Source organism: Vipera ursinii (assembly GCF_947247035.1).
Source record: "Vipera ursinii genome assembly, chromosome: 10".
NCBI lineage: Eukaryota > Metazoa > Chordata > Lepidosauria > Squamata > Viperidae > Vipera > Vipera ursinii.
The window spans coordinates 17863780-17884989 of NC_139520.1; the positions used below are offsets into that span (position 1 = coordinate 17863780).

Here is a 21210-nt window from a genome sequence, read left to right on the forward strand (position 1 = left end):
ACATACATATGCTAGAAGCAAAAAAGTGACAAAAATTAGACTAGTCTAGAATAGAATAGAATAGAATAACAGAGTTGGAAGGGACCTTGGAGATCTTCTAGTCCAACCCCCTGCTCAGGCAGGAAACCTAGAGTCTATAGACCATTTCAGACAAATGGTTGTCCAATCTCTCTTAAAAACTTCCAGTGTTGGAGCATTCACAACTTCTGGAGGCAGGTTGTTCCACTGGTTAATTGTTCTCACTGTCAGGAAGTTTCTCCTTAGTTCTAGGTTGCTTCTCTCCTTGATTAGTTTCCATCTGTTGCTTCTTGTCCTGCCTTCGGGTGCTTTGGAGAATAGCTTGACCCCATCTTCTTTGTGGCAGCCCATCAAATATTGAAACACTGCTATCATGTCACCCCTGGTCCGTCTTTTCTTTAGACTAGCCTTATTTGCTTGTATGCAAGGGTGAAAAGGCTAATTCTTATATCAGTGGGTTAAGCTGAGATATGACTTTGAAATCTGCTATATTTTTTCACCTCTAATGAATGCCTGGCTTTTTTAGAAGTGGCAGGAAGGATACGTACCATATGTACTCCATTGCATGGGAAATTATGTGTAGGAAACCAACCCCAAATTTAATTGCCTTAGACAGAGAAGTTTGTTGACTATGATTTATGATGTACCCTGTTGTTGGAAACCAACAATTTCTGACTTACTAAAATCACAGTGGTGTAGCACAATGTGTGAACTTAATCACTGTGTGAAATCACCTGGATTAACAAACATGAGCCAATGTATCAGTCATGGCTTTGGCAATAAACACCCTCTTGAAGTTAATCTTCTAGTTTTGGATAGGTTTCAGAGTTTGGAGAATGTGCTTCTTTTTTCTCCTAAAACAAAATACAGTTTCATGCAAGTATTTGTAAAAAAAAATGTATTCCCCCCCTCCAGTTCTATTGTATGGTCAATCGGGGATTTAGGGAAAAAGGTGAGATCAAATAAAATGAAAGCAGGGGATTTAATTTAGTGCTTCTTCCAATTTTCCTACAAAATCTAGATCATCTGGCAGGGCAGGTCCAAAGTAGAGAGCTTCCAATTTTTGAAGGTGATTTCAAGATGAATCAACCCACAGGTCAAAGAGAAAGGGCACGAAACCTAATAGTGACAATTCTAAAATCCACCATTCCTGGAATTGCAAGATAATCTGGGGGAAAAAAATGAATTCCCAGGCTTATAATAGGTTACTTAAGTGCTGGCAAAATTAAGTTAGAAGGGTTTTCTCAAATCCATTGGCTGGTAGGGTCTCCCAAATCTGAACATGGTCAGTCTACTCAAGTATGGCCAACTCTGACAGGCACTGAAACAGCCTGAACTGCACCCTGGTTAGAATGCAGTTTTGCAGGCTGACTCTGCCCACCGCCAGGAGTTTGATCCTAACCGACTCAAGGTTGACTCAGCCTTCCATCCTTCCGAGGTCGGTAAAATGAGGACCCAGATTGTTGGGGGCAACAGGCTGACTCTGTAAACCATTTAGAGAGGGCGGTAAAAGTAGTATGAAGTGGTATATAAGCCTCAGTGCTATTGCAATTGCAATTTGGACCATTTGTGTGCAAAGTAGATCCTCTGCAACTGAGCTGTGGTCCTTTCCCACGCTATCCTAAGATTATTTGGAGGTCATTTCATTCTAAACAAGGAGTGTCCTTCTTAACGTGAGCTAGCTGCTAATCCTTGTGTAACTATTATTCCTCTGCGTAGTTGCTTTCCTCTGGATGTTGGTTGTATTTATTTTATTTCATCAATGATAGTGAAACAACCCAAGTCTTCACATGGTTCTGTTGAAGGGTCTACTCTACACACACACACACACACGCACACACAAACACATTCTTTTGGCTTTTTCAAGGATTTGACCACCCTCTTTTTAAAATGAGCTTTTATTTATTGGTCTTAATTATCTAGATTCCATAGTATTTCAAGGCATCACTTTCATTTGATTTTTTTTAATACTGTAGAGTACTGACAGTTGGGTGGAATGAGTTTTTAAATTTTTTTAAAATTTAATAATATTTCTATACCGCCCTTCTCCCGAAGGACTCAGGGCGGTGAACAGGGCAAGAATAAAAATACAGAATTACAAAAGTTAAAAAATGATTAAATGCATGCCCACTAAAAAACAATCAATACATATTAAAACCCCAATAAAATGACAATGAATAAATGAATGAAGCATTTCTGGAAAGTTGGTTTTAAAAAGCCATTGAACAAGAGGTGGTAGGAGGCTTTCTCTGGAAAAAAGCCTTGGGGAATTGATGGGGAAGGACAGATAAGACAAAGCTTTCCTGTTGCAAAATTGGAACAAGACAGGATTCTTTGTTTTGCTCTGCTCAATTGTTATTTACGGTGAAGTCTGGTTTTAGCCTAGCCTTCGATGCAGATTGGGCTATTACGGCTTGTTCAGTCGGATGTGGTTAGGAAGAATCTTGTGAACGTCACTGGCTGCAAAAAAATAGAAGGTCGTAACTGCATGGCTTTCTTTCATTTCTTCAGCTTGTTGCAAACGCTTTCATTTTCCTTTGTGGCAATTTGCTGGGGGCCTATCACAAGCATCAGATGCAAGATGCCTCGTTGGATCTGTATCGCTATACCTTAAAATGCATCCAAGTCCAAATGAAATTGAAAATCGAAAAAAGGCAACAGGTAAGGGGAATATCAAACTGTAAAATAAAACATGCTTTCCTACACGTCTAATGATTAAGAATGCAATTATTAACCTGCAGATAATTATTGAGTGCAGTACATGACTCATTCCAGTTACTCTTGGTGCCCTCTGAGTATGGTTGTTTTCTTGCAGGTATTTCATTGCCCAAACTTGGTAACATCATCAGTAGCCAATCCCACTCTCCCTCTAGCACTGATAATGTTAGCTAGTTGGGTAATAAAATGTCTGCAAGAAAACAACAAAGCTCAGAGAGCCCCAAGGTCATTGTCCTCCTCCTCCTCCTCCTCCTCCTCCTCCTCCTCCTCCTCCTCCTCCTCCTCCTCCTCCTCCTCCTCCTCCTCCTCCTCCTTCTCCTCCTCCTCTCCACAAACCCCAATTCCCTTCTAGCACTGATTATGCTACCTAGTTGGGTAAGGAAACTTCCACCAGAAAATAAACAAGCTCAGAGAGCACCAAGGACCCCACAGTTCAACCCTAAGGTATAAATATTCTCCTTCGTTCCAGGTTGGGTAAGCCATATTGCTGCCTGCTTGGTAGCCATTAAAGTGAAAACTCAGAAATATTCGTGAATGTTGTTCTAGAATAATTCCTGAATAGTCCAGGAACCCCTCTGGACAACATGAACATAAGCAGAGCATTTTTGTGCAGCTGTACAAGCGTTCGAGTTGGGATGGAAGCACTAAAGGAATGAATGAACATTGAACGGCCTAATGAGCTTAACGAGGGAGTGGGCTTTGCTCTTATTAGATGGGTTAGGTTATTGGTCTTATTAGGTTGCTCCTTCCCCCTCCTTTGGAATCTTACTCTTGCTTTGAGCAATTCAAATCTTCTTCTTTTTCCCCCAGGAAAGCTTGCTCCTGTCTATCCTGCCAGCTCATATATCCATGGGAATGAAACTAGCCATCATCGAGCGCCTGAAAGAAACAAACGATATGAAAAAGCATGATAATAATTTCCACAGCCTTTATGTGAAACGGCACCAGAATGTCAGGTAAATCTTTGAGCTTCTGAGACCCACTTTCTCTATGGGGTCAGGATCTTAAAGAGGCCGTCAGGTTCTTGAGACTTCTCTTGAGGGAATCACAGCTTCTTCAAGCTGGACTCAGCCTAGAGCAATCACAGACCAAAATATAAATATATATATATATATTTGTCCTTTCTCTAGCATCCTGTATGCAGACATCGTAGGATTCACTCGCCTGGCAAGTGATTGTTCTCCGAAGGAGCTGGTGGTGATGCTGAATGAATTGTTTGGAAAATTTGACCAAATTGCAAAGGTCAGTAAATTCTGGGAACTGAAATCCCCACATTTTCAAGTTGTCGGGGTGGAGAAAACAACTGGCCTGTTGCATAAATGTAGCCATTCTGGTTGTTAAACTAGGAACCACCAGTATTATTTTTAATTATTTTTAATTATTTCCAATTTTAAGTTTCACAACAAGATTGTGTATTGGGTAGAATAAACTAGCCTTTTAAAAATCATGGTGTCACATAGTTTGGCCAAACAGGCAGTCCTCACAACCAGAATGGAGCTCAATATTTATATTGCTAAGTGAGACATGCTAAGCGAGACATGGTGGCACAATGCTTAGAATGCAGTAATGCAGACTAAGTCTGCTGACTGCCTGCTGCCAATGGCTCGATCCTGACCAGCTCAAGGTTGACTCAGCCTTCCATTCTTCCAAGATCGGTAAAACGAGGACCCAGATGGTTGAGGCAATAGGCTGACTCTGTAAACTGTGTAGAGAGAGCTGTAAAGCACTATAAAGCGATATATAAGACTAAGTGCTATTGCCCTTCCTCCCTCCCTCCCTCCCTCCCTTCCTTCCTTCCTTCCTTCCTTCCTTCCTTCCTTCCTTCCTTCCTTTCCTTCCTTCCTTCCTTCCTTCCTTCCTTCCTTCCTTCCTTCCTTCCTTCCTTCCTTCCTTCCTTCCTTCCCTTCCTTCCTTCCTTCCTTCCTTCCTTCCTTCCTTCCTTCCTTCCTTCCTTCCCAGTGCTTAGAATGCAGTATTGCAGGCTAACTCTGATCACTGCCAGGAGTTCAATCCTGACCGACTCAAGGTTGACTCAGCCTTCTGCCCTTCCGAGGTCGGTAAAATTAAGACCCAGGTGGTTGGGGTCCTCAATATGCTGACTCTGTAAACTGCTTAGAGAGGGGTTGTAAAGCACTATACGAAGCGGTATATAAATCTAAGGGCTGCTTGTTAAGTGAGTTTTGCTCCATTTTACAGCCTTTCTTGCCCCATTTGTTAAGTAAATCGCTGCGGTTGTTAAATTAGCAAAACGGTTTATTTTTATTTTTTTTATTTTAATTCCATTTATATCCCACCCTTCTCCGAAGACTCAGGGCGGCTTACAAGCTTAGCAGTAGCCTTCATTCTATGTATATGCCTGCTTGTTAGGGCTTTCACACACACCCCAAGCGGCATTATTACAAAGTCAGCTTAATTGCCCCCAACAATCTGGGTCCTCATTTGACCTACCTCGGAAGGATGGAAGGCTGAGTCAACCTTGAGCCTGGTGGGACTCGAACCTGCACTAATTGCAGGCAGCTGGTGTTACTTAAGGAGGCATTAGCCCACTGCTCCACCAAGGTTGTTAAGTGAATCTGGCTTCCTTGTTGACTTTGCTCATCAGAAGGTTGCAAATGGGGATCGTGTGACCCCGGGACACGGTGACCGTCGTAAATATGAACCAGGTGCCAAAGTGTCCAAATTTTGACCACGGGATGCTGCGACGGTCGTAAATGTGAAAAATGGTCATAGGTGACTTTTTTCCAGTGCCAGGGTAACTTTGAACAGTCATTAAACGAACTGTTGTAAGTTGAGGACTATCTATATAACAGTCATCAGCTGTACATGGATAATTCGAAATTTGCACGAAGCAAGATTTTTCACTGCTGCTGTAACTTCTAAACCAATGGGTTTAAACTGAGGACTGTCTTGTATTCTCCGTGCTTGAACCCCTGATAAATTGCAAATGAACTGTCCTTCCTCCATCCCCCATTTTCCTTTCTTTTCTTTTCTTTTTTTTTTTTTTGGAATAGAGAAAAGTGCAGTTTCGGATGAAGAGATGACAACTGATGCGTTTTCTCCCTGCAGAAAAGCCTATAATTGCACTGCTCAAGACAAACGCCGGTTAATTCATATTTGCAATGCTTGATGATTCATGGGCTGTTTTTTTGTTTTGTTTTGCAGGAAAATGAATGTATGAGGATAAAAATTTTGGGAGATTGTTATTACTGTGTCTCGGGCTTACCTGTGTCCTTGCCGGTACATGCCAAAAATTGTGTGAAAATGGGCCTCGACATGTGCGAAGCGATAAAGTAGGTACTTTTTAAAAGCTAGTTAAAAAGTTAGGAGTGGTGATGCAAGAATAGATAAGGTAGCATTACGATGGATAATAATAGGCTCTCCTAATCTCCTGAAAGCAGAAAGATTTCTTCCTCCTCTGCTTGTACCAGCATAGGTTTTTTTATATATATATACCTACTTATCGCTCTGTTAAATATTCACGTAGAAAAACAAGGTGTCGTGCAGTTAGTTTACACTGATTTAAACGTTCATGGATTAGAGCAGGGCTGTTCAACCTTGGCAACTTGAAGACTTGAGCGATGAGAACATATTCCAAAATCAGCGTGACTCTTAAGACTAGAGATGGGGAAATCAAATGGCTTTCCATCTTGTCTTCCACCCTGGAGTCCTTATCATTTTTATTTTTGCAGGCAAGTTAGGGAAGCCACAGGGGTGGACATCAACATGAGAGTCGGCATCCATTCCGGAAATGTTCTTTGTGGGGTGATTGGACTTCGGAAATGGCAATATGATGTTTGGTCCCACGATGTCTCCTTGGCCAACCGCATGGAATCGGCAGGCATCCCTGGGTAAGGAGGTGAAATCATCATCATAATAAACTTGGAAGGGACCTTGGAGGTCATCTAGTCCAACCCCCTGCTCGGGCAGGAAACCCTATACCATTTTAGACGAATGGCTGTCCAGTCTCTTCAGTGTTGGAGCATTCACAGTTTTTAGAGGCAAGTTGTTCCACTGATTTAATTGTTCTAACTGTCAGGAAGTTTCTCCTTAGTTCTAGGTTGCTTCTCTCCTTGATGAGTTTCCATCCGTTGCTTCTTGTCCTGCCTTCAGGTGCTTTGGAGAATAGCTTGACTCCCTCTTCTTTGGGGCAGCCCCTTAGATATTGGAACACTGCTATCATGTCCCTCCTCGTCCTTCTTTTCATTAAACTAGAGTGTCCTCCAGTGAGTGTCCTCGTGATGGCAGATAATTGAAATGTTGAGTAGTTTCCTAGCTGAGGTTTATTTAGTTGGGTTTAGTCCAAGGATGCAGAAAGTTTGGGGGGACAATCTAATTTTTCCATTGGCTGCAAGATTCTGCAATGGCATTAGAGCAAGAATCAGGAGGATTTCGGTTCTTTGTCATGATTGGGAAGCAAAGCGCCCTTAACTCTTTCCTCTAGTGCAAACATAGCCCAAAATTTGCCATCACTCTTCATTGCCAATTTTCAGAATGGGATGTCTGGTTTCTGGGTGTGAGAATAGAGCCAGGAGGCTTTTAGGAAGTAAGCTGCTTTTATTCCAATTCTTACTTTTGTATGAAAATTATGCAGAGAGATACCCTCAATTTTGAGCAGTGCCATCTTGACATGTTGGGGGCCCCTGGCAAGCTGTAGACTCTCTCCTGCTGAGTCTGTTGGGTGAACCCCAATTGTTTGATGTGATTTCTAAACCAGGTTTTAATATATGAGTGTATGTTGGAGGATGAACAATTTGGTAACCAATTTATAGAGATATGAATCCTTCCTTCCTTCCTTCCTTCCTTCCTCCCTCCCTCCCTCCCTCCCTCCCTCCCTCCCTCCCTCCCTTTTCTGTTTACTGAATCCTCAGCTTCAGTTGCCATTCACCCCCTGATAAAAATCACGATTATCTCCAAAAAAAATTTTTTTATTTTAATTCCATTTATATCCCGCCCTTCTCCGAAGACTCAGGGCGGCTTACAAGCTTAGCAGTAGCCTTCATTCTATCTATATGCCTGCTTACTAGGGCTTTCACACACACCCCCAAGTGGCATTATTACAAAGTCAGCTTAATTGCCCCCAACAATCTAGGTCCTCATTTTACCTACCTGGGAAGGATGGAAGTCTGAGTCAACCTTGAGCCTGGTGGGACTCGAACCTGCACTAATTGCAGGCAGCTGGTGTTACTTAAGGAGGCATTAGCCCACTGCTCCACCAAGGCTCCACCATGTACTCAGAGTTGCTAACCTGGATTCTGGATAGTAAGTTTTGTGTCTTTACTATGGAGGCCATGGAAGGCTGAAAAAGAGACCTCAGGATATCTTGTAACTGATGCAACTGCTTTGTAAATATTTTCCTGGGTCTGCAGAATCGTTTCCATCCTTGTTAACAGGCAACAAGGGAGTTTATTTTTAGTCACTTTTATGGCACCAGATGGATTGATTATTGATTCTTTCTGGCACATGAGCTTACCTGTTTGCTGGATATTCCTGGAACTGCAACATCATCCTCTTTGTGTACCCGGACACCTGCTTTATAGTTGCCATAGCTCAGTGTGTGGCTTTTCAGAAGGAAATACACTTTGGTTTCAGGACTTAATTGCAGAATAAATTATTTCACTCCGAGTCTTTCCCTGCAGTTATGATTGCATATCTGCCAACATCTTGCTTGTTCAGGATGAAACCAGAGAACTGCAAAGGCAGAACGTGGCCATTTAGTTGAGCAAACTCTTACCTTTAAAAACACTTCCCTGCTTATGAAAGGCAGAGAATATTTTGAAAACACAAATGTTTGACCACAAAAGAGAAAAAAAGAACCAAATTCCACCGCTGAGATTTTGTATACAGTATCCTAACCGGCGGGATAATTCAAAGCTCTTTGTATCATCCTTCATCCATTTTCAGATCTGAGGGTTCGTCTTAGGAATGAGTGAGTTTTCTCTGCTGTTCTGTGTTTTATTCCTGGGAATGAATAAATGAATGAATGAATGAATGAATGAATGAACGAACGAACGAACGAACGAACGAACGAATCTGGATAAGTGAACTTGGCTGAATAACAGAATAACAAAATCACAGAGTAGGAAAGGAACCTTGGAGTCTTCTAGACTGAAGCTTTTGAAGACCAAAAGTCCTATTGATTCACCTAGCTAGCTGATAAAATCTCAAATAAATGATAGCATGACACATTGTTGGGCGTTGGGGCAAAATCAAACAATATTGGCATTCTGCTTCCTCCATTATTTCAACTGAGGCTGAGATCTATTGTTAGTCTTCATTAGTTCCTCTCAGGTCAACAGTTCTCGTTTCGTAGAAAAGTACAAATAATCCCACAATGGCACTTGCTATTTTCTTTCCATAACATTGGAAAGTGCTTTGGGGTGTGTGCGTGTATTAGTAAGTAGGCGGTACTGCTCAACGCATGTTGTGAAGCTTCCTGAAAACCCTCAATGCAAGCCAGCTGAGTAAACTCTTGGAGAAGGGTGTAGAGTGCGAAGCACCCAGAAGTTATTTAAGCAAGGAAGGAGAGGAAAGAAAAGTGCTTTCAGTCTGAAACTGAATTAAAATCGAATGAAGTCTTCTTCCAGTTGAAAACACAATGGGCCACTTACCACCCTCTCTTGAGGGTGCCTCTTTGCCAAGCACGTAGTAGTCACTTTGATTGGCACTACGTTCGTTGAAAGGGATGGTACTCATCAGAGCAATATTGCCAAGTGTTTTGTAGACAGACATAGTGGGGAAAGAGCAAGAAGGGGGCTTTTAACAGGTCTGAAATCCATACTGTATTGGGGAATCAAAGGAAGGAGGAAGAAAAGCAGAGAAAACAGAAAATAAACAAGGCTGGCTGTAGAATAGCAGGCAGAGTTAGTAGATGGAGGTAAGCATGTCATTAGTTTGGAGTCATTGTGTTGCCACAAAAGACCCAAATCCAGCCCACCCATGAATTTTGTTGACTTTCATCTAGCACCAATTTAGTATGAACTGTTAGTTGACTAGTTTCTTGGGTTTAGCTAAGCAACAATAAACTCTACTTTGTCTCCAATGTATAAAAGGTGAAGGTAAAGGTTCCCCCACACATGCGTGCTAGTCGTTTCCGACTCTAGGGGCCAGTACTCATCTCCGTTTCAAAGCCGAAGAGCCAGCGCTTGTCCCAGGACGTCTCCATGGTCATGTGGCCGGCATGACTAGACACCAAAGGCTCACAGAACGCTGTTACCTTCCCACCGTAGTGGTCCCTATTTTTCTACTTGCATTTTTTACGTGCTTTCGAACTGCTAGGTTGGCAGAAGCTGGGACAAGTAAGAGGCGCTCACTCTGTTACGCGCACCCAGGATTCGACCCGCCAAACTGCTGACCTTCTGATCGACAAGCTCAGCATCCTAACCCACTGAGCCACCGCGTCCCTGCCTCCAATGTATACTCCTGGTTATTTGCACCTGACACTGATCCTGCATAGAGACCATGTGAAATGGTTGCTTTTGGTAGTAGATGCTGAGGGTGGCAAGGAACAGTGGTGAGATGCTGGAGGATGTTGGATGTGTGTGTCCACCTGCATTCCCTCTTAGCCCCAGATATTTAAGAAGAATTTAATTGTTGTTTGGCGGAGCTGCTGTGACATCCTTACATCTGTCAACCATGAGTGGGGACTGCTATTTTATTTAGTTTAATTGTTTGGTCACTGAACATGCTGAAGGACCTTCCCAGAAACACAATCTTCTTCCAAACTGGCCTGGTCTATTCTTCAGATAAAAAGACTTGTGTGACAAGGAAGTCTACTATTTTCTAACTACTGTATTATATTTTATCCAATCCTTTGTGCTGGTAACTGTGGCTTCCTTTATGTGCGTTCTCTTCTCCCTTGAAGGAACTCGTGACATTCATGTAGTCTTTTCCTCCCTGTTTCTAATTGCACTTTCCCAAGAAGACTACATGAGGAAAGAGGGGCTGTCACGCGGGTGAGCCAGAATTATGACACCCTCCTCAGACCTTGTTCCATTGTTATTCAGTGCCTTCCTTTGCTTCCCCCCCCCCATTCTCCTCTCCTCTTGGGTTTGCATGAGATGCCCAAGTATAGCTTGTCAGAGAACAAAGGGGATCCAAATTAATAAAGCATACTGTGGTGTGGGATGTGTGAACCAAACACCCAATAAAGGAGAATATTTGTAGCTTGGGGTTGAAGTAAGGTATTTAGAGGACTGATGATGATACCTAGTTTGGGTAACGAAATGTCTGCAAGGAAACAATCAAGCTCAGAGAGCACCAAGGACCCCTCGAACCAAGCTAGGTTCAGATTTAATTTACAAGAAGATGATCTTTGGGGGGGTCTCTCGCTCTCCCTCCCTCTTGCTTTCCTTCTCTCTCTCCCTCTTTCTCCTTCTCTCCCTTCCTCTCCCTCTCCCTCCCTCTCTCTCCCTCCCTCCCTCTCCCTCTCCCTTCCTCTCCCTCTCCCTCCCTCCCTCTCTCTCTTCCTCTCCCTCTCTCCCTCTTTCTCTCCCTCCCATCCTCTCTCCCTCCCTCTCCCTCTCTCCCTCTCCCTCTCTCCCTTTCTCTCTCCCTTCCTCTCCCTCTCTCCCTCTGTCCCTCTCTCTCTCTCCCTCCCTCTCTCCCTCCCTCCCTCCCTCCCTCCTCTCCCTTCCTCTCCCTCCCTCCCTCCCTCTCTCCCTCCCTTTTCCCTTCATCTCCCTCTCTTCCTCTCTCTCTCCCTCCCACCCTCCCACCCTCCCTCTCTCCCTTCCTCTCCCTCTCTCTCTCCCTCCCTCTCCCTTCCTCTCTCTCTCCCTCCCTCCCTCTCCCTTCCTCTCCCTCTCTCTCCCTCCCTCCCTTCCTCTCTCTTTCTCCCTCTCTCTCCCTCCCTCCCTCACTTTCTTGCTCTTGCTGTCTCCCTCTTTCTTGTTCTCCTTCCCTCCCTCTCTCCCTCCCTCTTCCCCCCTCTCTGAAAACAGTAGCAAACACTGTGCCAAGTTTTATGTGAATTGGCATGACTGGATGCTCTATCATGCTATCCAGCTGAACTGTTCAGGAGCAATCCTGCCAGGAATCTTGATTTTGGCTGCCAAATGTGTGGCAGCAGAGAGTTATCGGCAGGAGCCATTGTAATGGTAATCGATTCCCGGGAATGGCGTTTCTGCAAACATTTCAGCCTTTTGTACACTTGTCTCTCTCCACCCTCTTTGCAGCCGCGTGCACATCACAGAAGCAACCCTCAATCATCTCGGCAAAGCTTATGAGGTGGAAGAAGGAAACGGGCATCTCCGGGATCCCTATCTTGAAACCATGAACATCAAGACTTATTTGGTGATTGACCCCAGGGTAGGCATTCTTGGATGTAAAAAGAAAAATGAAAACCCACACACCCTAAGAGTGGTCTCCTTGTTTCACACGTGTCATGCTGTGTCACGGTTTAACATGATGTATTGGGCAGCTCACAAATGGTTGAGTTTGCACTCATGGAAAACTAAAAACGTGCAAACCAGTACAGTAGCATAGATCAGCGTTTTTAGTCTTAGCAACTCTTAAGACGTGTGGACTTCAGCTCCCAGAATTCCCCAGCCAGCAAGGTAGGTGGTGGGATCTGTCTTGAGGAGTTTGTATGTGGAGTCTCGGAGTAGGTTGGATAATTTGGCATGGTATATATATATATATATATATATGTATGTATATGTATATGTATATGTATATGTATATGTATATGTATATGTATATGTATATGTATATATATATTCTTCTGCTGACACCAATCTTGCCTTTGATCAGGTGGCCGACGATTATATTTTGCAAACCCACAGCTCTCTGCTTGCTTCCTCCTTTTTTTTTAGATCTTTATTATGTGTTATGATTGTAACCAGGTACAGAAATTGGGAATAATGAGGGTCAGGTGAGGTATCAAAAGCTGAACTAAACTGCAGCCTGCAACCCAGGAGGTTTTATTTTGGTCCCATGTGCTTGGAAAAGGAGAGGAGAATGTATTCTACGTTCAGTTGCCATGAACCCCCGATCCGGTGAAACAATGGCTTTTAAATTTTGATCTCCAAGGAGCCCTTCAGGAATCCAGAACGCTGTTCTTTAAATGTGTGTAATTAAACAGAGTAGGCCCTCACACTCCCACGCTTGCTTTAAGTGCAGTACTACCAGCATTTTGAGAAGAACTGTTTTTTAAAAAAAAGCCGTTGCACAATGAATTCTCCTAGTTTGCTTTGCTCGGCTTACAAAAGAGGTTCAGGGTTGTTGTTTCCCCCCCCCTCTGCTTTTCAGCAATTTCTATAGCTCTGATATAATTCCAAGGCCAATGGCATCCTGTTTGCCTTAGATATTTTTATTAATAAAGGCTATTAGTGCTACTTTACAGAACAGAGCAGACAACAAGCAGTCACAGTTCCAAATTAATAACCCTGCACAGACTACATTCTTGTAGAGCAGTGCTTCCCAAGCCAGGGTAAATTACCCAAAATTGGATAAAAGTGGCTTTTCTTTGGGTAAAGACCCACGAACCCATTACCAGTCACAATTGGTGGAGGTTAATGCTTGCTATTAACTGGTTTCTGTTTGTTGTTGGTTTTTTTTGTAAATTCTTTTAATCCTGTTTACCCATAGTGGGACTCTAAAGTGCTCAAAGAGCCTTTGGAGCAGCAACTAAGCCTATAGAATGTCAGATCCAATAGAGGAGAATATAGCTCCAAAGTTTGCATTCTGGAATCCTTTGATCCTTCTGAGTTTGGTTGTTAGCTTGCAGACGTTTCATTATCCAAGTAGGTAACATCATCAGTGCTAGGGCTCAAACATAGCTTCAACTGGGAAAGTGAGCATCTGAAACTAAGTGAAATCCAAAAATTGTAGGGAATTCCCGGGAGTTTGGCATTCAGACCAATCAGCCATCAACAAATGCAGAGATAAACACCATTTACACGCCATTCAAAAGACAATTTTAAAAAGCTAAGGAGGAAACCAAAAGACTAGAACACGTCTTCTCCAGCATCCAACACTTTTATAAGCAAGGATTAATCCCAGACAAACAACCTAGCAGAAAACAATACCTAATCAAGGAAATTTTGAGGAGAAAACCACATCGCCACCAACACTGCAGGGCAATCGACGGTATATAAACAGGGAGTAAACCTCACACTCACCAGCAGTGATCATGTAACTGAGTTGGGTCATGAAATGTCTGCAAGCAAACGACCAAGTTCAGAGAGCACTAAGGACTCCAGAAGATAAAATAAAATAATGTGCCCAATGTAATCATTTATATTCTCTCTCTCCCTCCGTCTCTCTCTCTCTCTCTCTCTCTCTCTCTCTTCTCTCTCTCTCTCTCTCTCTCTTTCTCGTTAGTCAAAACAGCGTGCCACCAACAATCATTTTCCTCAATCCAGAGTGCAGGATGGCTTGAAGATGAGGGCCTCTGTCCGGATGTCACGATACTTGGAATCTTGGGGTGCAGCGCGTCCTTTTTCTCACCTCAACCACCGAGAGAGTGTGAGCAGTGAGACTTCTGCGCCCAACCGCAGACGCAGGAAGGTGAATCTTGGCTGTATGTTCTTCAAAATTGTCTTCCAAGTCCTTTGGTGAGATACGGAAGCAAGCATGAACAGGAAAACAAGGAATTGAAAAATGGCTATACGGGAACACATTCCTTTTCATGTCTGTCATTGTCAGGTGTGAAAGAACAAGTCCACGTGCGAAGGTCCTATTAAACTGATCTATTGCTACTACTCATGACTACGCACAGGGATCTTCTCAACTAAAGTTAGCCGCTGCTTGGAGTTAGATAGGGGTCAACGGAATTCAAGGGTGATCGGATTTAGTTTGCTTGTGGCTACGTAGGGATTCTAGGCTGATCCCTCTTTTAACTCCATCCCCAGCTTCTGCCACTCCTCCTACAGCGACTGTGTTTCCCATTTGTAATGGACATAAGATAGGATATAAGTTAAGTTCATAATTTTGCATCCATGGGGGAAAGAGCTGCAAAGATTGAGGACGGAAAACTTCTGTTGAGCAGTTTTGTAGAGGTCACAAGGCTTTTGCCCTTGTTCTCCTCCTCCTACTTCTGAAGGTGGCATTACAGCAGCTCCCAACCGCTTACGATACTTTTTCTCTTTTGGAGAATTGAGTCTAGATCACCTTTATTTATGAGGTACCTATAATATTCAGAGTAAAAAATGTATATGCATTATTTACTTCTTTAAAAAATTAAAGCATTCTTCTCCGTGCTTTTCCTCTGGCTTAGGAGATAGCCCTGCAACTCGCAAGTCGTCAGAGGACCTCCGAGAGGCAAGTTTCATCTTATTCTTTGCTGCCTGCTTAAGAGCTTGCTTCAGTACCTTTTCTTAACCTTCCAGCCTGCAAAGTGCTCCGTAAGGAAGGAGAGAGATCAAAGACCAACACGCGCAATGCAATTAAAGGAGAGTCTGTATAAACTCCAAACTGTCCCCCTGGAAGGGAAGTTCAGCAGAAGATCACCAAGAGAAGAGAACATTTGTAGCTCAGGATTGAACTGTAGGCTCCTTGGAGGTCTCCGGGCTTGGTTGTTAGCACTGATGATGTTACCTAGTTGGGTCGTGAAATGTCTGCAAAAAAACCCCCAACCAAACTCAGAGAGCGCCAAGGATCCCACACTCCTCTTTCGTCCTTCCCACAAACCTCCTCCCTCCTAGCACTGATGATGTTACACAGTTGGGTAATGACATGTCTGCAAGAAAACAACCCAAGTCAGAGAGCACTTAACAACCGCGTCACTAACTTAGCAACACTTAACAATTGTGGCAAGGAAGGTCGTAAAATGAGGCAAATTTCCCTTAACAAATGTCTCTCTTAGCGGCAGAAATATTGGCCTCATTTGTGCTTGTAAATCAAGAATTGCCTGTATAATGTAAAGGTAACAATATTACACACACACACACAAATATCTCTGTGTACACAAATATACCCGTTGCACAAGAATAAGCTCACCTACATAGAAATTGTACCACTATTTTTCCGTTTTTTCTGTGTAGGGTTTTCCGAAAGAAATGGAGGCTAATTGTAACAGAAATATTATTTACCATTTTCCCAGCCACAAACTGAGATTCTCAGGCACTACTTTTCAATCATTCGTTAGTCCCTTCTTCTCCCACCTGATGAGATGTTGGGACTAGGACTTCTGGCACCATGGTTTTTAACTGTAGTAAGCAGAATCAGCTGATTGTTAGAAAGGAAATTTTTTGACTTGATGGAAGCAGAGCCTTAATTTGCAGTTAGGGCTTGGGAATTCTGTGGTTGGATATGTGGGAAAAACAACAACAACCCCAAAGCATTTAAGCTGATTATGCAGCCTCCCTCCGCCTCTTTCCCCAATGAGCATAATGTCAGGATTGCAAAGAGGAATTTGAAAAAGAGAGAAACACGTCACACATTTTTTTCCCTTGTCTTCTGAAATTTTCCTATACTCTTCTTTCTTTTGCTGTGCCTAGAAACTGCTGTCTCAAAATCTCTGACACACACACACACATATATATATATATATATATATATATATATATATATATATATATATATATATATATATATATGTGTGTGTGTGTGTGTGTGTGTGTGTGTGTGTGTGTGTGTGTGTGTGTGTGTGTAAATTTTTTGGCTTGCTAACAAGCCAAAAAATTTACATAAATATGAGCTGCCACTGCTGTGGCTACTGCCTGTAGATGGCCTTGGGCTAGGCTGAAACAGGAAATAAGATTTGTCCCGTATCTGGGACTGAGCAAGTGTATTCTGAATGCTTAATAAACATTTCACACACACACACACACACACACACACACATATATATACTGTATATATATATATATACAGTAAATCTGAGAGAGAGAGAGAGAGAGAGAGAGAGAGACATACAAATAAAATCAAATAAATCTAAATCTAATACATGCAGTTCTGCTGATGCCAAATGTAATATTTTAACTACTGTGTGTTGCCAAAGTAAAACAAATATGGATGGATGGAAACTAATCAAGGAGAGAAGCAACCTAGAAGTAAGGAGAAACTTCCTGACAGTGAGAACAATTAACCAGTGGAACAACCTGCCTCCAGAGGTGGTGAATGCTCCAACACTGGGAGTTTTTAAGAAGAGACTGGACAGCCATTTGTCTGAAATGGTATAAGGTTTCCTGCCTGAGCAGGGGGTTGGGGGTTGGACTAGATGACCTCCAAGGTCCCTTTCAACCTTACTATTATGATTATGATTAGGCAACACAAACATGTACATGTTTTCTGGTTATTGCTTTATGTGGTTTTGAACAGCATGAACTAGTGATATTTTAATTGGTTCTTACACTTTTAAATTGGCTCCTTCAAAGTTTTTAAAGAAGGTACATAAGCCTTTTTTAAAAAAAAATAATAATTTACGGTTCCTTTTGGAGGATGCAAGTATCCCAGAAGAGATTGCTGTTGCTGTGATTTTGAGGGAAATGTTTTAATTGATTTGCTAATTATTGGCCTGGATCTATGTGTTCCATCAACCTTTTCTTTCTCTTTCTCTTTATCTACCTATCTGTTAGTTGGGATGGATCTAGACAGCAGCAGTTATGTCCTCCTTCTGTTCTAACCTATAAGTGAGTTTTTCTTCCTCTTTTACTTTCATTGAGTGTTGTTGTTTTCCTAAGTGTGCTGGTAATTCTCCTGGTAATTTCTCCTTTCACCTCTTTCTAAAGCAGGGGTGTCCAACCTTGGCAACTTTAAGACTTGAGGTCCAACATGGCTGGCTGAGGAATTCTGGGACTTGAAGTCCACAGATCTTAAAGTTGCCGAGGTTGGACACCTCTGCTCTAAAGCCAGCTGACATCCCCTCTGACAGGTGAAAAAGGCAACAGTGGCTGGACTCACGTACAGCAAGCTAAGCCAAAAATCGTGGTTTATGAACTCCTTAACTGAGCTCCCATGTCAGGCTTAGCCATCGCCAAACAAGCCGAGTTATGAATGTGAATCCAACTGCAGAATTTTCTTGACCACAAAATCGCACAAATCTGTTCAGCAACCGTTCCAGCCTTGTATAATTTTGGGATGATAAAGGAGCATCTTTCCTGTAGTTTAATACAGGCTACATTTCTGTCTCTTCGCAACTCTAATTTCCCATTCTCGATATCCAAGTGGACCAAACTGGACCACTTTTGAATATTTCTGTTCTCCAGCTTGGGAGGTGGGCTTCTACCGAACGCTGGAGTTTCACCTGCCGCCCTAGTTGTTTCTCTGAATCCTTTTTAATAGTGACATTTTTTCCCCTTTTGTTTCTTTTAGAAATACCTCTCAGAAAGGAAGAATGGAAGAAGAAATTAACGATAAAATGATGTCCACCATCGAGGGCCTAAGTTCAGCCAGGTAAGAAAGCAGAATCACTCCTCTTGCAGACAGGAGAAGGAGAAGAGGTTCCTTCTCTGTTTTTAGTAAAAGGAAAAAAAAAAGAGTGTCATCTTTTTATCTTGGGCTTGCGCGGGCTGTCTGTAGCCGGTTCAACTGGTACATCTTCAGTTCAGTGGTGGGATTCAGCCGGTTTGCGCCACTTTGGCAGAAGTGGAAGCTATTTTTTTTGTTGCCCAGGCCCAGAACAGACTTCCAGAAGCGGCATCTGCACAAAGAACCAGTTGTTCACCTATTTGAATCCCACCACGGCTTCAATTCCTGCTAAAGGAAAGGTTACAAAAATCTTCTTGACTCATTCTCGGACGCCCTGCAGTTTAGCGTAGTTTTTATAGGCAGTCCTCGACCTAATGACCAGGATTGGGAGTAGAATTTCTGTCGGTAAGCAAGGAGGTCGTGAGTCGCATTCAATTTTACAACCTTTTTTTTTTTTTGCCACGGTTGCTATGTGAATCATTGCAGTCGTTAAATGAATCGTAGGGTCATTAAGTGGAATCCCCCATTGGCTTTGCTTGTCAGAAGCCAGCTGGGAAGGTTGAAAACAACAACCATGTGACTCACAGATGCATCAACCCTCCTAAATACATGCTGGCTGGTCATGCGCCCGAATTTTGATCATGTCACCAGTGCGAGCACTGATTGCAGGTCCTTTTTTTTTTCAGTGGCAGTATAACAGTCACAATATAAATGTGTTGTAAGTTGGGGACTGCCTTTGTTGTTTTGGATTCATCGCTGCAAAAAAAAAACATGATTAGATCAGATTAGATAGCCTTTATTGTAATTTTTTCCTGCGGGCACAACGTAACACATTAAAAATGAAATTTAATTGCTTGCTTTCAAAGTGTACACATAAACAACACACCTTTAAAACATACTATATACAACATAAGGGACGCGGTGGCTCAGTGGGTTAGGACGCTGAGCTTGTCGATCAGAAGGTCGGCAGTTTGGCGGGTCGAATCCCGAGTGCCGCGTAACAGAGTGAGCGCCTGTTACTCGTCCCAGCTTCTGCCAACCTAGCAGTTCGAAAGCACGTAAAAATGCAAGTAGAAAAATAGGGACCACTACGGTGGGAAGGTAACAGCGTTCCGTGCGCTTTGGCGTCTAGTTATGCCGGCCACATGACCACGGAGACATCCTTGGACAAGCGCTGGCTCTTCGGCTTTGAAACAGAGATGAGCACCGGCCCCTAGAGTCGGAAACGACTAGCACGCATGTGCGGGGGAACCTTTACCTTTACGTTTACCTTATATACACCCTTACATATAAGTAACATATAACTATTAATCACTGTTCATCTTGAATAGACGATGGAAGGAGGAAGCTTTAGAGTTCACAAGGTTAATACTGTATGGAACAAAGCTGTGGCTGGATGTTCTGCTTTGGATACCACGAAGCCCCCTCCTCCCAGAAGGTAGCAAGGAAAACAGGTCGTGAAGAGGGTGTATCGTGTCCCAGACAATCTTGCAGACCGTGCTCAAGCAACGTTTATGTGCCACATCCTGGATGGAAGGGAGGGAACTGCCAATGGTCTTTTCTGCCATCCTCACCACTCTCTGCACTGCCTTCCTGTCTGAAGCAGGGATGCTTCCAAACCAGACCGTGATGCTGTATGACAGGATGATGTGGCCAAGACTGGGTTTAAAGGCAGCCAGTTACTTTTTAATATTGCAGTTCATTTCTGGAATTCTAAATTGGCTTCCACTTTGCATCTAAAATTCTCTCTGTGCTAGATGCTAATGAGAAAGTTTAGTGTTACAGGCTTTTAAAAGCACTTAAAGCAAAATTAAGTCTTAATTTCAGAGACAATGCAGCAAGTAGAAAGACACCAACGAGAGTAGATAATTCTAAGGAACACATTTTGGTTCTGCAATGCAGGAACCAGTGAAGCCTTCATTCAGAACTGCTGAATCATTTAGAACAATATTCCACCTTTTATCCAGTTTTGACTGAAGGTTGTGAAACACAATGTAGGAAGTTTTATATCCGTCCTCCTTTTTATTGCTCTGTGTTGTGTTTCCCTTGATTTGTCTAAATTCCAAAATACTTGCGTGTCTTTTTAATAGCCTGATTCTTTGACGGACGAATCCTTTACTTAAAATAATTAGAATTTCACACTTGGTGCATAACAGTTTCTGTTTTCTTTTCCTTCGTGCAGACCCTGGTGCGGTAAAAAAGATGATTTCCGTGGACTGTGTGGCTTTTTGCTGTGCTTTGTCGAAACAGGACTGGAAAAAGAGGTTTGTAAGACATCAGAAGGTCGGCAGTTTGGCGGGTCGAATCCCGAGTGCCGTGTAACAGAGTGAGCGCCTGTTACCCGTCCCAGCTTCTGCTAACCTAGCAGTTCGAAAGCACGTAAAAAATGCAAGTAGGAAAATAGGGACCACTACGGTGGGAAGGTAACAGCATTCCGTGCGCCTTTGGCGTCTAGTCATGCCGGCCACATGACCACGGAGACGTCCTCGGACAAGCGCTGGCTCTTCGGCTTTGAAACGGAGATGAGCACCGGCCCCTAGAGTCGGAAACGACTACCACGCATGTGCGGGGGAGCCTTTACCTTTACCTTAAGACATTGGAGGAATGTTTGGTAAAAATCTTTCAGAGCTCAAAAACGATTGTCCTTTGGGCTTACCATTTGAAAAGGAAGCTCACCTTAACAAATCAAAATGCCATCTTATGGTTTCCTGTTTTCCAGAATTTTAGGCTGAGACAAAACCTTCCATTCATTTAGCTTCAACCAGTGTCCTAGAGAAGGATACTTTCAGTTTTCCTTTGAATATTACTTACCTTTTTTGAAGGTAAGTTGGTAGGGTTGTAAAGAGGTGATATCTAAGGACTTCCACAAAGAAGAGGGAAGGTCAACCTCTTCTCCAAGGCACCTGAAGGTAGAACAAGAAACTATGGATGGAAACTAGTCAAGGAGAGAAGCAACCTAGAACTAAGGAGAAATTTCCTGACAGTGAGAACAGTTAACCAGTAGAACAACCTGCCTCCGGAAGTTGTGGGTGCTCCATCACTGGAGGCTTTTAAGAAGAGGTTGTCTGAGATGGTATAGGGCTTCCTGCCTGAGCAGAGGGCTGGACTAGAAGACCTCCAAGG

At 43.0% G+C, this 21210-nt stretch overlaps 1 protein-coding gene across 1 annotated transcript in view; it reads left to right on the forward strand.

Moving 5' to 3' along the window:
* Positions 1–21210, forward strand: part of ADCY7 (adenylate cyclase 7) — a 65703-nt gene that overhangs the window by 26764 nt on the left and 17729 nt on the right. Inside the window, exons 5-14 of the mRNA XM_083370196.1 lie at positions 2530–2679; positions 3547–3692; positions 3867–3978; positions 5899–6026; positions 6426–6584; positions 11910–12042; positions 14059–14244; positions 14954–14997; positions 17992–18072; positions 20270–20351. Of these exons, the coding sequence (XP_083226322.1) occupies positions 2530–2679; positions 3547–3692; positions 3867–3978; positions 5899–6026; positions 6426–6584; positions 11910–12042; positions 14059–14244; positions 14954–14997; positions 17992–18072; positions 20270–20351 (1221 nt within the window). The remainder of the gene's footprint in view (positions 1–2529; positions 2680–3546; positions 3693–3866; positions 3979–5898; positions 6027–6425; positions 6585–11909; positions 12043–14058; positions 14245–14953; positions 14998–17991; positions 18073–20269; positions 20352–21210) is intronic.